The 17537-nt window shown below is 37.9% G+C and overlaps 1 protein-coding gene across 1 annotated transcript in view; it reads left to right on the top strand.

Moving 5' to 3' along the window:
- LOC114651178 (transmembrane protein 255B) overlaps positions 1-17537 on the top strand; it is a 177717-nt gene that overhangs the window by 20170 nt on the left and 140010 nt on the right. The window contains exon 2 of the mRNA XM_051926233.1: positions 4255-4397. Coding sequence (XP_051782193.1) covers positions 4255-4397 — 143 coding nt within the window. The remainder of the gene's footprint in view (positions 1-4254; positions 4398-17537) is intronic.

The raw sequence follows: 17537 nt of genomic DNA, 5'->3' as shown, positions 1-17537 counted from the left end.
TATGGTGGGGGGCAGAGCTGTTACTTTTGTTGGGTTGTTGGAACCTTTCCAAACAAACATAGGGCACTAGGCAAAAGAAGAACAAACCCTGTACCAGTCCATTGCAGCTCTTTTAACTTTCCTTCTAATTTTTCCATTTGATTTCTCCTCAAATTATTAACACAAATACTAATTCAATTTTCAATTTTTGTGATAATATGGTTCCATCATCTTGGCATTGACTGGCTTTGTTTAATGAGTGGTGGAAGCTGTAACTAGAAACAAAAACCAAAAGGCAACCAGGGGTTGATAGATGGGGTGAACCTTCATTAAGAGCTGAATCAAGAAATGATCTAGTAGTCAGGAAGAGAACCTCTTAAACATAGACATTGTGAAGGTACTGAAAACCAGAGGAGTCTTCAGAAAAAGTTGGAGGACCAACCGGGCCACAACAATAGCACTTGTTGGCGCCACAACAGAAACTAAGGCGTTCACACTGCATACTAGCCAGTTTGGCTTTTCTAATGATACTGCTTGATTGAACGGATCAAGGGACATCCAACATACAGGGACACTGCTCCTGATCTGATGCCATTCTTTCCAGGGATATTGATATTTACAGTGTGGGACTGGATGTGGTGGAACCTCTGGATGGGGCTTAGTTGCCCTCATTGTGTTGGTTCTCAGCGCTGAAGAGGAAGAAAGAGATAATTCAGTGTTATAAATAACCAAGCCTTAACACAAAAAGAGGTTTGGGACAGCCTCCCGTATACTTGGAAATGGCTGCAAAACTGAAGAAAGAATTTGCGAAAAAATGGTCTTTGCAGATAAGAGTCCAAAACAGAACTGAGGTTTGGTATAGACAGGGAAGGTTTTAAAGTTGTAAGGAGGAAGTGACGTCTTCAGGGGTGGAACCGGAAGTGATGTTAGAGGGCCCAGGTGGAATTTCCCGCATTTTGTCTGCGGGGAAAAACAAGAATGGGTCAGTGCACTCTGCCATCCCCTGGTCTGACCGAGGATTATCTTCTATCTTTAGCTGCCTCCCATGAGCACATATGTGACAACAGTTAGTATTGGAACCCTCTCCTGCCCTGAAATAGTATTGCTATTCAACAGAATCTGGTGGGGTATCCTCATGCACCCATACATGACAACATTTAATTCTTTATTTTTATTTAAAACTGAAATTGGTTACATCGGCAACACCTTGGATGATGGCAGCCATGTTACCGATTAGCTCATGGACATGTATGGGAAAACAAGAGTGATGGTAGCACTAACAATCTCACCAAAAATACAGCACAAATAATGTAAAATATAGCTTCATTCAAAGGTTTGGACACCCCTTGTTAAATAACATATTTAGCTGATATTTGAAGTAAAAACTAGTAAATAAAACTGACAGCAAAAAAACTAAAACAATATAATTTGTGTGAAAACATCAATGTACAGATACAGTTTATTTGATGAAATTAAAAAATGAAAAACAATAAAAGAGTAAATGTGACATTTGCAAGGGTTTGGGCACCCTTTCAGTTTTAAGACTTATTAGTAGGAATTGCAAACTGATGCCAGTTTCAGAGCTTATTTCGACGTTTGTGGTCAGCAGGGGTTGAGGGCAGAGGGGTAGAGGGTGATAATCAGCTGTGAACGTCGACAAAACTCACTGTTACATTATAGGTAGGCCCTCTTTGCTAGGAGAACTGTTAGACTCATTGATCTGATATCAAATGAGCGTGAGTAGCGTAGAGTTAACAACATCTAGAATGGCATCGACATCAGGCAAGACAGTGAAGTGAATGCACAAAGGAAAATACTCTGTGTGTACTATTTATTTATTTTTTTGTTTTTTGTGTATTATTGCTGAATCAGACTGATTTATCAAACTTTGATTTGAATGCAAGAGATCTGGAAATCAAAAATGAAAGACAGGTAGCTGTTTTATTTCCAGAAAGTGCCTTTCAGCTTATGAGTGATGAGACAAACAGGTATGTAATATGTATATGAATTTACATACTATAGAGGCTCTTGGAACAAAAACACAGTGATATTTGTCATAAATAAGTATTTTGTGTTGATTTATGTGTGAAACCATTGCTTTTTAGAAAGCTGAGTTTATTGGAAAAAATATGCATCCCTGGGAGAAAAGAAAAAAAAAATAATTAGCCCTAAAAGAATTCAATTCTTTGGTCTTCAAACGTTCAAACACTCAACAACCATGGACTGTAATAAGCAAATGCTGAAGGATCTGAAAATTAAACTAATTAATGCCTACAAATTGGAAAAAAGCTATAAAAAGATATCTGAAATGTCAATAATTTGTAACTAACATAAGTTGGCCAAGAGTGTTGAAACTTTTGCATGGAACTCTGTAAATATTTAAAATAGTTACAGAAAATCCAAGCATAAAAACATAATACAAATGTGCCAAAATGGCTTCAAATACCAGTAACTTGCCTCAAAGGCATTGACTTCCCCATTTCCACATAGAAGTCATGTAAGAATTCCATTGGTGGGTCTGGTAGACCAAGTGACATTTTCTGGTGGTAATCAAGAGCCATTCTTTTAATGAGGAGGGCTAATTTACATGTGGGATGCTCCTGCTTGTCTTATCACTTGCTGATGTTCGCTGGTGGTCCACACTACATGTACAGCTGCTCTTTGACTGACATTCTGTATTTCTGTTCCACTGCCCTGTGTCATTCACGTACCCTGTCTGCTCCTGACAACACCATTGTTTGTCCTGTAGGGCAGCATCTATTTAATAATTAGTCACGGTTATTCTTGGTTACTACAACTAATGGTCCTTAAGCAAACAAAAAAATCTAGAATATACTTTAATGCTGCAAAGCAGCTAACAAACATACAAAATAAGGACAAGTCAAACTAGAAAGCTGCTACCTAATTTTATCATTGACCATATAGATTGGCCTGACATGAGTGGTTTGTCATTACAGCAAAGCTCACCACCTTAAAAAATGCAAAGAAAAAAATAAATAATAAATCCATCCATATTATTTTTTTTACTTTTCAACAGTGCTCCAAAAAACTGTAATCTGTGCTATACTTTAATAGTGTGTTATGAAACACAGACTCTAGCTAACAGCTTGGAGAAATTGATTCAGTATATGAGTGCATACTCTTGGAAATATAATGTTTTAAAGAAACAATGCACATTGTCTCTTATATTTTAACAATAAGATCTTGATGGCTATGCAAATGCATATTTATAAATAGGTTCTCTCTAATTCACTTCTCAGATCATGATGATGTTGAAGCAAAAAAAAAAACAGACAGACACAATCACTCCCATAATGTATTATCAAGCATTATAAGTTGAGCCATGTTAAAAATGCCTAATAACACTAATTAAATGAGATAAAATAGGTGCATTTGATGTGTTCTACTGTTACATTAGGTATCTACCATGTTGAAAACATATGTGCAATCTATCAATAAAAGGCATTATGCAAAACAGAAGATTTGGCACCCCAAACAAGCCAATAAGATGAAGTCAAATCTGCTGTGCCTGATCCAGTTCAGAATTACAAGGGCAGATTCCCAGCAGGATCAAACACAATGCAAACATCATCCTTGGAGTGGTTTGCTGGTTTATCACATGACACACTCATACAGACTCACTCATCCTGGGCCAATATGGAGAGAGACAATGAAATGTGAGCAAAAGAGCGATGGGAATGGAAGCACAGGAGAAGAGAAAGCAAGAGAGGCCAAAAGTGGAGGTGGATGGATAAAATTAAAGAAGATCTGAAGGGAAAGGGGTTGACTGGTGAACAGGACCAGACTGTTTGGAGAGAGTTGATCAAGCACATCAACCCCACATAGAAGTGGTACAACATCAGTTCTACATTTCTTGCATCTTCTAAGTTTGTGTTGATTTCTCATATTGTTAGATTTAATATTGTATTAAAATGTTTCCAATCCCGTAATGCAACTTGTGCTGCTGTATGCCATTGATCATGTTTTTATAAAATGAAGACACATTGGCTGATACATATAATTTCTCAAGTACTAGGGTGTTGTACCGTGTTAGCCATTATGAATGTAGTGAAAAGTCAAGCAAAATGACACCTTTTATTGGCTAACTAAAAAGATTACAGTATGCAAGCATTTGAGGCAACTCAGGCCCCTTCTTCAGGCAAGATGTAAGCTTGCATATTGTAATCTTTTTAGTTAGCCAATAAAAGGTGTCATTTTGCTTGACTTATCATTTCTCAATAATTCTCTGAAAATAATTGGTCTGTTTCATTTCAGGGCAATTTTCAAAGAGGAAGAGGACTGCTTTATGGTTCACAGTTTCTCTCCTGGTGCTCTCTTTTGTCATTTTAGTGGTGGGTGTGACTTCTGCCACACGTACAGGAAATGTTGCTGTTGCTGGATATTACCCAGGGATCATTGTAAGTATAAATATTATTGTATCTTTTAACAAATGTAGAAACTAGACTTAATTGTCCAATTCCTGGTCCCGTGTTTCTACATAAGGATTGTGGGGAGCCAAAGTGTACCCTGGGTACAAAACAGAAAAAAACTCTGAGTGGAATTCAATTCCATTGTAGGATACACTTGCAGATACACTCACCAGCCACTTTATTAGGTACACATTAGGTTCAACTGCTTGTTAACTTAAACATCTAATCAGCCAATCACATGGCAGCAACTAAATGCACTTAGGCATGTAGACATTGTCAAGAAGACCTGCTGAAGCTCATACTGAGCATCAGAATGGGTGATTTAAGGTGATTTAAGTGACTTTGAACGCGGCATGGTTGTTGGTGCCAGACGGGTTGGTCTGAATATTTGCTGATCTACTGGGATTTTCACCCATGATCTCTAGGGTTTACAGAGAATGGTCACTGGGTGAAAATGCCATGTTGATGTCAGAGGAGAATGTCCAGACTGGTTTGAGCTGATAGAAAGGCAATAGTAACTCAAATAACCACTTGTTACAACTGAGGTATGTAGAAGAGCATTTCTGAATGCACAACACGTTGAACCTTGAAGCAGATGGGCTACAGCAGCAGCAACCACACTGGGTGCCACTTCTGTCAGCTAAGAACAGGCAACTGAGGCTACAATTCGCACAGGCTCTCCAAAATTGGACAACAGAAGATTGGAAAAACTTTGTCTGGTTTGATGAGTCTTGATTTCTGCTGCAACATTTGGATGGTAGGGTTAGAATTTGGCATGATCAACATGAAAACATGGGTAAGGAGTGGAGTATATTTTCTTGGCCCACTTTGGGCCCCTTAGTATCAACTGAACATTGTTTAAATGCCATAGCTTACATTGTTGCTGACTGTGTCCATCCCTTTAGGACTGCAGTGTACCCATCTTCTGATGACTGTTCTCAGCAGGATAATCACAAATGTCACAAAGCTCAGATAATCTCAAACAGGTTTCTTGAACATGGCAGTGAGTTCACTGTACTCTACAGTCAGCAGATCTCAATCCAATAGATCACCTTTGGGTTGGGGTGGAACTGGAGATTCGCCTTATGGATGGGCATGCAACAAATCTGCAGAAACTGCATGATGCTATCATGGTCAATATGGACCAAAATCTCCAAGGACTGTTTCTAGCACCTTGTTGATTCATGCCATGAAGAATTTCAGCATTTCTAAAGGCAAAATGGGGTCTAACCTGGTACTAGCAAGGTGCAACTAATAAAGTGGCTGGTGACTGTACATGCTCACTGAGCTCCACCTATTGGTCGCCTATTAACATTACAGTATGGTGGTATACCCTGGAATTAGATTTAGGAAGCCAAAGTGTGTGTGGGGGGAGAGGTATATGGGGGGGGGGTTAATGTGCTATGCTACATTTCTACACCACCTATGACAAATTTAATTAATAAAAATGTTGTGCTTTTTTAATGATTCTTATTGTTATTTTATTATTTATGAAACATTCTTATTATTCATTGGGTGGCATCAAATCTCAGTCCAGACTCTTTTCATGTGTAGCTCCTAGCTGGTGGAACATGCTGTCCACCTCCATCTGAGCTGCTGACTCCCACAGTGTGTTTAAGAAGCGATTGCAGACTCTCCATGCATATTCTAGGAATATTAGTCTAATTGATAATGGCTTTGGTAGGTTACTGTAACTAATGAAAGATGAACAACACTTTTTGTGTTTATGTCTGTTTTAGAGCTCTTCACTTGAGACGATCCATTTGTAACCTGCCCTGTAACACTTGTTCCCAAACTGATGCTTACTTGGTTAGGTTGATCTCTTTTGCAACTCGCTTTGGATAAAAGTGTCTGCTAAGCAAATAAAAGTAAATGTATTAAAGTAAGGAAACAAGCAAAGATGTAACGTTAGCGGTGTGTAGAATATCTGCTGAAGAAATGCCTTTTCTGTTAAAGTGGAGCTGGGAAGCTAATAATAATATCTTGCCACAGACAATTCTGCTGCTGGTCATAAAACTACTATTGATGAAATGTACGAAATTATCTAATAACAAAATTACATTGTGCACTAACATGATTTATTCTATGCACTATATTTACAGTAGATTACTGATTAATGACATGGTTCTTTGATTAGTGAAATTCTGCTCACCAGTTAGGAAAAAGTAAAAGCTGGCAATTATTACTTCTATTTCATCAACTTCCTATAACCAGGAAGCCTGTTGTATGACCTTATTGGACAATTCTGGAGTAGCAAGCATAGGTCCAATGGCCTCTACTTGCCTTAATTTCATATGTTTTACATGACAGATGGCACACTGGACACAGCCTGCCAAATGAATCCACCTTGTCCATTGTGGGCTGTTAAAATGTGTAATTGCTGAGGCATTTAGTGGCAGAGAGCCATGACAATGCAGTGCTGACTGTGGCACAAATGCAAGAAAACACACTCAGTTCAAGACTAGATTATGTAAAAAGCACAATTGTTCATAACACCAAAAGCGCTTTACTTCACTTTTTGCAACTATAGCAAAAAAGCTCACTTTGTGGACAGGCCTTAGATGGGGCCAACACTTCACTGCTTATGAAGGCACCTTACAATAAGGTGTCACTTGCTTATACAGTCCTGTTTCCCTCTTTTCTAAGGTGTTCATCTTCATGTGTGCCTGTCACATATAATGTTTAAAACACCTACCACGATTGCCATGTTTCTCTTTTTTTCTTTCTGTACATATGTCAGTAGGGCGGCGTGGTGGCGCAGTGGTAGCACTGATGCCTCGCAGTAAGGAGACTTGGGTTCGTGTCCCAGGTCCTCCCTGCGTGGTGTTTGCATGTTCTCCCCATGTCTGCGTGGGTTTCCTCTGGGTACACCGGTTTCCTCCCACAATCCAAAGACATGCAGGTTAGGTGCACTGGCGATTCTAAATTGTCCCTAGTGTGTGTGGGTGTGGGTGTGTGCCCTGCAGTGGGCTGGTGCCCTGCCCAGGGTTTGTTTCCTGCCTTGTGTTGGCTGGGAATGGCTCCAGCAGACCCCCGTGACCCTGTAGTTAGGATATAGCGGGTTGGATAATGGATGGATGGATGGATGGACATATGTCAGTCTGACTGAAATAATTCATTTCTAAGTTGAAGCATTTTGTTAAAACTTGGTACACATTTTCAAAAGAAAATATGTTGGGAAACCTTCATTCAGCCATTTCAAGTAGTGCATAAATTTTGAAAATTTCCAAAACTGCTGGGGTTTAAACCTGGGGTCACCGGTCCTGGATGACCACCGTGGCTACAGGTTTTCATTCTAACCCTTTTCTTAATGAGTGACCTGTTTTTGCTGCTAATTAACTTCTTTTGAACTAATTTTATCTGGCTTGCTCTTGAAGACTCAGAACTCTTAATTGTTTTTTTTCCTTAATTAGCAGCCAAACAATAACAAGATACAAAATTAGCCAAAAAAGGTCTCAGGAATGTTGATCTGCTCAGGTCCACAAAACATTTTAACGGAGCTCTTAGAAAAGAGAAAATCAGCAATTTCGGAAATGTCTGCTATTGCATATTGAGAGAAGAAAGAAACCACAGAATTAAAGAACTGGTTTAAGAATCGGCACCTCATTAAGCAGCTGATTGGAGTGAAATTGGTTAGAGTTTGGTGCCCTGACTTAGTTGGTCTTTTGTTGGCTCACTCACTTCACATTTCATTTCTGTTTTGGGTGCTGTTTAAGGAAAGAAATGAAGCAATTCAGAGAGAACGATAAAGAAATTCAGGGGAACCAATCTTAAAAAACAAGTCAATTAAAATGAATTCAAAAGAAGTTAATTAGCAGTGCAAATAGGGCACTCTTTAAAAAAAGGGTTAGAATGAAAACCTCCAGCCACAGTGGTCCTTCAGGTTTGGAGCTGGCGACCCCTGGTTTAAACGATGTTAGCAAATTTTAGAAAATACCTTCTCCGCGACCCATGATTAATTTACTCTTTCAAATTTACAGTGGATATTTCAACATGCAAATTTTCTGCATTTACACATCCAATGGCCTCTGTTGACAGTACAACAAATCCCCAGTATAAGCTACTACAATACCAGAAGGATCACGACTTTGATTTTTACTCTCCAGCTGATATTTCCTTTTAACAAACTTTATTTTTATGTAAACTACAGTTGGCCATAGATGTTCCACAGCCAAAAACTAACAATAGTGAATCAGTTGATGTAATTTTTGCATTACCTGCTTTTTTATTCCCAAATGGATGCAGGGTGAAAATCCAGTTGAAGTACTGGTCAGATTGGCAGAGCCATAAAGTGTTAGGTGGAGTACAGTTACAGTATACATGAATGTTCTGGGCATGTGCAACGCAGATTAGGTAGTGACATCCCCGTCCAACATTGGCTGGTTCAGCTCTGTTATTTCATGCTGATCTTGCATAACATCATGGGGTGCTGGGACAAAAAAAACTTTGCGTAGCCCAGTTGCATGGCAAACTTTCTGGGAAAAATTTTGCTGAAATTCACTGATCAACACTAGCAATTACATTCTGTCAACACAGTTATTTTTTAATATGTCTCATTGTAAACACAAACTTGTCATTTCTGTCTTTGATGAATCAAATAAAAGATTAACTTTTTCCAACTTTCAGAATAGTTACTAAGTCCTCAAACACATCTTGATATTATAACATACATACTTTACATTTTCAAACTTGTTTTTATTATGATTTATATCTTTTTGTAGTGTCTTTTTTTATTTTTTATTTTGGGCTTATACACTGGCAATTGATCATGCTTGTGAATTTGCTATGTTTTACTTCCAATGAGTTAATATCTTCATGCAGTTTTTGACATGTTTTTGAAGTATGTTACTATGACTCACACCTCCTTGAGCTGTCGCAAGTGTGACTCATTCCCCCAAGGCTAGAGTCAAACAGAAGGGATTGCCCAGTAAGGTGTGTTTGTTCACAGTGACCTGCTATTTGGACCTTAAAAGGAATCATTCGTGTACTCTTTACTAGATAAATGCAGCACACCAGCAGCTTAGTAATTTGCATTTACTTCATCCTATTTCACAGTTCTGCCAGATCAGTTATCCCGTTATGTTTTGAGAAACTTGATTATTAAGCATTCACCATCCCCCTTACTTAATCAGTCATCATTCTCTTTTCTATATCAAACTGTAGATCAGGAATTAATACCTAAAAGTCAAATACCATCATTGGGAGCATTCCCACATATGAGCTAGAAACCTGTGCAGCTGCTTTTTTGACAGCGCTGCCATCTGTTGATTTTCCTGATTAATTTGCTAATCTCACTGTACAGTATATAAAACATCAACCCATGTTAATATAGCCATTTGTTGGTTCTCAGGAATACAACATTCCATAGCCAAACAGATCATAAAAATGAGTAAGAAAGCTGCTTTGTAGTCCTTCTACCTGAGAACGGTTGTTAGTTACTGGAAAGTAATATTAGGAACTCAAGATCAGCATTAATTTACCAAGTCATCTAATTTAAGTGGGACTGTTTAATAAATTGCATGAAGTTACCTTAGGTTCTCCATTATCATCAGGGAGGCTGTTGACATTATGTGGATACAATGATTAAGAACATAAGCTGTTTCAATTCAGGACTTAAAAATATGTATTACTTTCCCAAATTCATGGTGTTATGAACAGTGTTGTGTTTATGATTTTTTACTCATTTTATATCTGAGAATCTATACAAGTAAATACATATTTTTTGGTTGTAGAATCCATTTGTGATTATTGTTTTTTAGTTGAACCTATATTTGACAATGTTGTAAATATTTTGCATCTTTTTTCAATGTCATTTTGACCTACCTGTTGGTGCCATATGTTTCTATGATAAACTGTCCAGAGGTTAGTGATGCAGAATGTCACTAACACAACAGGATTAAAGGTTGACATTGTGCATTTTTGGGTTATCTGAAATATGGATAAGCAATAACGGAGCACTGCACGATAACCTGAAGTGAATACACTTGACTTGAGCATTCCTAGTTTTCATACTCTTTCTCTGTACATTTAGCATTTGTTTGCTCGGAGGCTGATGTGCTTGCTGCTTCCTGAGCAGCTCTTCTTTTCTCCACCCTTGTGGCCCGCTTCTTCCTTTCTTTCGTCAGCATCTTTTCGTGTTAAAACTTATTAAGTCAGTGTTTGTGTTTGCAATTACTTAGTACGTTTTCTTTAATTTTTCACTTAAGCTGGCACTTAAGTCTTCAATCTGCCTCAAGAATGATTTAAGATATGAAGAGGTAGGGGAAGTGACGGCAAATTACCCCGGAAGCAGATAGTAGACATCACATAGTACAGTGGTGCCCAACCTTTCATAATATGGGGGCCAAACTTGACTTTGCTGTGAATTTTGTGGGCCACAACGTATGCGAAAATTAAATTTGGATATTTAAAATTATTCTAGTTACCGAAACCTGAGAAAAGAAAAGAAATGAAAAATCAATAGTTGGTGGACTCACCATCCGATGCTTATTTTATTAGTGCGATGTCTGCAGTTGTTTTTCAGAAACCAGTTTCGGAATGTTTCGGTCAAGATTTGTCACATTAATCCTTAGCACAGAATGAAGATGATCGTCTGTAATGCGAGAACGTGACCCAGTTTTTGCTCTCTTCATCACGGAGAAAGTTTGTGCACAAACGTATGTGCTTGCAAATGTCGTGGTCATTTTCAGTCCTTCCTTTCGCAAATTTGGAAAGTTCACTGGTAACAGTTCAGCATAAAACTCTGGTAGAGATTTTTCTCTAAATTTATCCTTCAGAGACGTATTGCATTGTAACTCGATCAGTTCCAGTTGTAAATCAGTTGGCGCAGTGGGAACGTCAACTGAAAACGGATTTTCAAACAAACGGATTTCACTCCCGAGGTCATGGAAATCTGCAAACTTCTCCTCAAAATTTTCACTCAGCAGCTTGAGAAGTTGGACCATTCTTCTTTCTGGGAAGTGAACGTTCATCTGTGCCTGTCGTAGTGCAGTACACGTCGGAAAATGCACCAATTGCTCCCTTTCAGCGTGTTGCATGAAAAGTCTCAATTTAGCTTGAAATGCACTTATATCCGCATACACATGGCAGATAAGCTTGTTTTTTCCTTGCAGTTTTATATTGATTTAGTTCAAATATTTGGTTAAATCGCACAAAATTGCTAAATCCCATAGCCACGAGGGATCGCTAAGCTCAGGAAGTTGCTTTGATTTTTCAGTCATGAAGATATCTATCTCGTGCCGCAGGTCAAAAAACCGTTTTAACACTTTGCCTCGACTCAACCAACGAACTTCACTGTGATATACGATGTCATTATACTCAGATTCAATTTCGTTGAGAAATTCTCTGAAAGTCCTGTGATTAAGCGCGTGCGATCTTATGAAGTTCACAGTTTTAACAACAACCTTCATAACATGTTTTAAGTTCAATTGCTTTCCACAGAGATTCTGCTGGTGAATTATGCAGTGGAGCTGTAATGGTCGAGAACCATTTGATGCGAGCACTTTTTGACTTATTCTGGAAGCCAACCCATTGTGCTGTCCAACCATGCTTTTTGCACCATCCGTAGTCACTCCTACAAGTTTACTCCAGTCGAGCCCAACATCGTCAATCACTTGTGATACTTCTCTGAACAAGTCTTCCCCAGTAGTTGTTCCACTCATACTTTTCATTGCCGCCAACTCCTCAGTAATTTGAAAAGTAGTCTTTATACCATGAATAAACACCAACAATTGAGCAGTGTCTGTCACATCTTTAGATTCATCAGCAGCGATTGAAAACATTTCAAACTGACCCGCCTTCGTCTTCAGTTGCAGCAGAAGATCGTTTCCCAAATCTTCAACTCGTCTTGTGATTGTCATTCGAGACAAACTAACAGTCTCAATTGCACTCTTTTTCTCTGGGCACAGTTCTTCTACCACTGCAAGAATGCACTTTTTCATACATTCACCTTCAGAAAATGGTTTGGCTTCCTTACTCAATATGTGAGAAACCTGAAAACTCGCTCGAACTGCTGCTTCGTTTTCTTTTCTTGTTTTATTAAACAGTTTTGTTAATCCACCAACCTCTTCAATCAACTTGGCAATCTTCTCTTCACACGGCAAACCAACACATTGATCATACTTTGTTTTGTGTTTAGTTTCATAGTGTCTTTTAATATTGTGCTCCTTGAATATTGCAACCGTCTCCTTGCAGATGAGACACAGTGGTTTCTCACCTTGTTGTACAAAAAAATACAAATTTGTCCACTTCTCCTGAAAATTTCTGCACTCCAAGTCAACCTTTCGTTTCTTCCTTTCCAGCATTTTCCACGGCTACACTGATAGCACCATCTGCTCAAATCAAATGCCAAAGGCGAACTATCTGACACGGGTAAATATCGCAATTACGATGACCCGTAGTATTTCTTGTAAGGCGCAGGGGGACGCCAAACATGTTACGACATGAGTTTCTGCTCCATTCCTCAACATTCCTCAACGACGTTGAGTCAACGTGGTTGGTCATTATTTGAAGGTAGGAGGGGCGAGGGGTGGGGGAAGACATACCAGACCCCATTAGCACCACAGATAAGAAAGAATTAACAAAATTTGTTTGTCTGGCTTTTGAAAACAGTTAGGGTTAAGTAAAGAGCGACCCTCCGGTGCCATCAGGGATCGTCTCCGACTGAAAGTTATTCTAATATTAGCGTACAGTCATAAATCACTACATAACTATGTGGATATAGGAATAAAAGTGCAGGCTATATGTAACACCGTAGGTTGGGCATGACTGACATAGTATAATAGTACCAAATTTTAGGTCAATAGGTCAAACGGTTTGTGAGCTACAGGTGATTTAAAATCCTGGACAGACAAACAGACAGCCATGGTACCGTATTATATAAGAAGATGCTTTTGAAATTTGCAAGTCCATTTTGTTTTGTTTTCTTTTGTCTAAAAAACTGGCAACAATTTTTTTAAACAATTTCTGGTTAGTGTTTTTGATCTGACATTTTGGTTATGAACTTTGTTAGACTTGGACATCAACATTTCATCGTCTTGTCTCTGTTTAAATATTTCCACCCGTTATTTACTTGAGCAGAACACATAGGTGGCATAAAATTTAAGTGTGTTCTGCTTAAAAGATAGAACAATTAAAATGTATTTCAATTTATTTAGCACATAGGGTTTTAGGTGTATTTTTGATGTTTACAGAATTTGCTTGTTTAATTCAACATCACTGTATCAGGGTCTCAATAGATGATGGTCTAATTGTTTTATTTAATTATTACTGTTGTTTATTTGACTAAATGTCATTTAAGAATGCCCTGTTTCATTTTTATGTTTGTTGTTATAACATTTTATTATTGTTATTTCTTTGATATCATCACTGTGCCATGTTGCTTAGGGCTTTTCTTGAGAGGCAAAGTGAGATTCATGGGTGCTGCCATATTGATACCAATTATGGCTGTTGCTGTTATGAATACCTGTTAAGTGCTCTGAGATGGTTAGAGTACAGAAAATGGCCAGTGGATGGTTAAAGCACCACTAACATAAACATAGGTTCATAAGTTTGCAAGAGTCTGAAAAACAATGCACAGAACCAAAATCTGTCAAAAGGATCTGATGCTAAGTTATCAGGTATAGTGTGCCACCATCTTAAATAGGTGAGACATGATGATACAAAAATATCAGGAGACCAGCAATCATCCTAGTGACTGCAAATAACATGGCAGTGTGAGAAAAAAAATCACTCAAAATGTCACAGAAAAGTCGTCATTGTCAGAATGATAAAAACAAGAATGATACACCTATTAAATTATTCCAAAAATGAGACAAATTGACTGTAAGAAAGCCCAAACACAAATTCACTACAGTTACTAGCTGCGTGCCACTATAAAAAAAATGGTGACACACACTTTGTTTTGCATCCTTCAAAACAAAGACCACCCATAACCTAGTGCTGAAGTAACTCAAGCGAAAAGAGAAGAAAAACACACGAAAAACACAGGTTCAGCTTGGTAATGACTTTGTTTGTGATGTCATCTCAAATATTTTATTTATGTATTACTTTGGTAAAAAAATGTTGCTTGATCCTTGTCTATATTCATGATTATTCTCTTGGTTAGTCAAATAAAAAAAAAATATACATACATCATTGGAGCTTAAATAGATTTTTAAGTTCATTTTGTATACTTCCAGTCCTGGAAATTGGTAGTCAGTATGTGCGAAGATTAAGGCAAGACCAGAAGATAAGAAAATAATTGTCACCAAAAGGGAAAGATGTGTAAAAGCCAAAAAGTCAGCTGTCAATCATCAAATCCTAAAATTATACTATAATTATACTTTAATTATGTGGTTTTCTGACATGAAACTTATTTTTCATTGTAACTTTGATTAAAAGAGTTTAATTTTATTCCCTGTTTTGATTTACTTGTTTGCACTACTATCAGGGAGTGTCACATTAATAATGCTTGTGTCGTTATAAGTTTGCGATGAGTTTACCACTCTCTGTTCCTCAGTGAATACAATACAATACAATATAATTTATTTTTGTATAGCCCAAAATCATACAAGAAATGCTGAAATAGGCTTTAAAAGGCCCTACCTTTTGACAGCACCCCCAGCCTTGACTCTCTAAGAAGACAAGGGAAAAACTCCCCAAAAAAAACCCTTGTAGGGAAAACAAATGGAAGAAACCTTGGGAAAGGCAGTTAAAAGAGAGACCCATTTCCAGGTAGGTTGTGCGTGCAGCGGATGTCAAAAAAGGGGGGTAAATACCATGTAATACACAGAACAGAACACAAGTAATCCTCAATACAATATAATAGTGTAATAGAAATATTACAAGTACAGAGCAGAATTCAACACTAGATAATATTACAAAAATGTGATTTGCATTTGAATGCTCAATGCACTGATTTTTTTAGTGTAGTTTGCTGCTTTCTGACTTTGTATTGCCTTCAATTCCCAAGAAACATATTGCCATTTGATTCTTGGTTGTCTGTTTAGTTTTGATCTCCCCGTTTGGACTCTTCTATTCCTAACTATTATTTTGCCTAATTAAGCATCTCCTGGGACCTCATGTAGAAATATGCGTACGTACAAAAAAATTGAAATGCATAAAACTGTGTGTAAGCAAAGTTATACCCACTTTTCCCTTTATAAATACTAATCAACGTGGATTTTAACACACATGTACGTGCCTACAGCCCCACCATGACTCCTCCCAGAGTTTCAGCTATTTGAATATGCAAATCAATATAAATAGCCTCTACTGTTTAGTGTTATGTTAAAAGATAATGGCAAAAGCATGTGGAAAAAGAGAAGAATTTCAGAAAATGCAAAATGGAGTTCCAGCTCAGTGAACTGGAGGCAAGAAAAATGTACTAATTTGGTGGCTTAAGCAGGGATATAAGCAACAAAAAATGCACAGCGTGGTGGAGGCACTCAAAAGTTCAAGTTCAGAAAGTCACATAGTACCCAGAATAAAAAAGAACTGGTCAGTTATCAAAGCTGACGTGAAAAGGTGAGTCTCAGCCCACCGTCTGAGTGTCAACACCACTGGAGGAGGAAGTGGAATTCCAGGGCACAAACCATTTGAGTTGCTGCAGTTAATAGCGAGAAACATACTGTATATCTCAGCAGAAGCCACCTTTCATTTTCAAAGGTACACTACACACTGCATAAAATTTGCTCCCTTTTGAACTGAAAGATTTCATTAGTGAATTGTTTAGTTTTCCTGTTTTATCTTATACTTTGGCTTATTTTCATTAATAAAGAAGACTCACTGAAAATAGTGCTCTCGGAGAATAGTGTATTGTATTAAAGAGGTACAATTTCTAAAGTAGCTGTCTACTTAAAGGCTGATTTAATAGTGTAACAGCGATTTCACTTCAAACACCTCTGCCATAAGTTCATCAAAGTTTTGATCAATTCTGTTTACTGAGATAAATCTATTGGATTGGATTATAATGTGGGTAGCCTTCCAGTCCAAAAACAGCTCCTTATTGCAAGCTTGAGCTATAATGATACACATTTATAGAGACATTATGTGATACTTTTGCTGGTGTGACAGTGGGTAATATACCCACCTCACAGTGCCCAGATCTCTTCTGGTGTATCTATATGTGCACTGTAGTCGATTCTTTTACATGTTCACTGTCTTTGTGGAGTTCAGTGTTTAAGGACAAGGGCAGTACATTAAGAATGTGGTTATCAATGCCATCTCACAGGTCTAGGAAGCTGCAACAAACTGCCATCCTGATAACTTTGGAGGTTGTATTTCCAATGTACTGTATTTGAGAGTGGCCTTTTTCTAAGCACTCCTTTATTTTCTCAAAGATTCCAAAGACAGTCTTTCATGTTTAAGGACTTTACATTGATGCTCTGCATGTCTGTTTTAGATGTGAAACTGTTTGCCCTTTGATGGACCAGCTTTTTACACAGTTTTGGGTTCTGATGTGTGTCAAGTTGTGCTTGTATATTATAGAACAGGTTAAGAAGTATATAAAAAGGACATTATTCAACTTAAGTGGATTATTGACTATGCAGGCAACAAGCCACCTCCATCACGCATCTTAGAATTGCATTATGATCACCATCACTGCAAGTCTTGTAATGCATGTACTGTATAAAACTTGTAGAACTTCCTTCATCAAACCTATTCTGTAGTTATATGATTAGGTATAGATGAATGGCACCAGATGATTTCAAAACACACCATAACTACAGTGTATGTGGCTACATGTGGTGGTCCAAACTCAATCAAATTAAATTTTGATGGTGCAGATTTTATTGTTTACATCCTTGTTCATGTCCATTGCTATGCCTTGGAACATTGTACACCAAGAAATGTACAAGTTTAAATGGACCTGGCCTTCTCTGTTGGCTCAGTTGCAAACTCCTTTGATTATTACAAGTTTTCGGTTTCAAGATCCTGTGACTTTTTTCTAGATTCCCATTCTTGTTTTGTTTTGTGTTTGATGTCCAATTTTTGGTATTGTCTTTATGCAGTGTTCTGTTTAAACTGGGAAGTTGGAATTTCTGGGTTCCTAGTTGGAATTTTCAACTGGAACATCCTCACAAGTCAGATTTCCTACTTGGAAACTTAGGGCTGGTCTGTTAAGTCCAAGTTTGTCCGACTTCAGAT

This window comes from Erpetoichthys calabaricus, chromosome 4 (genome assembly GCF_900747795.2).
Source record: "Erpetoichthys calabaricus chromosome 4, fErpCal1.3, whole genome shotgun sequence".
Taxonomy (NCBI): Eukaryota; Metazoa; Chordata; class Cladistia; order Polypteriformes; family Polypteridae; genus Erpetoichthys; species Erpetoichthys calabaricus.
Note: the sequence above shows the minus strand (reverse complement) of the source record. Positions and strands in the feature narration are given on the sequence as shown.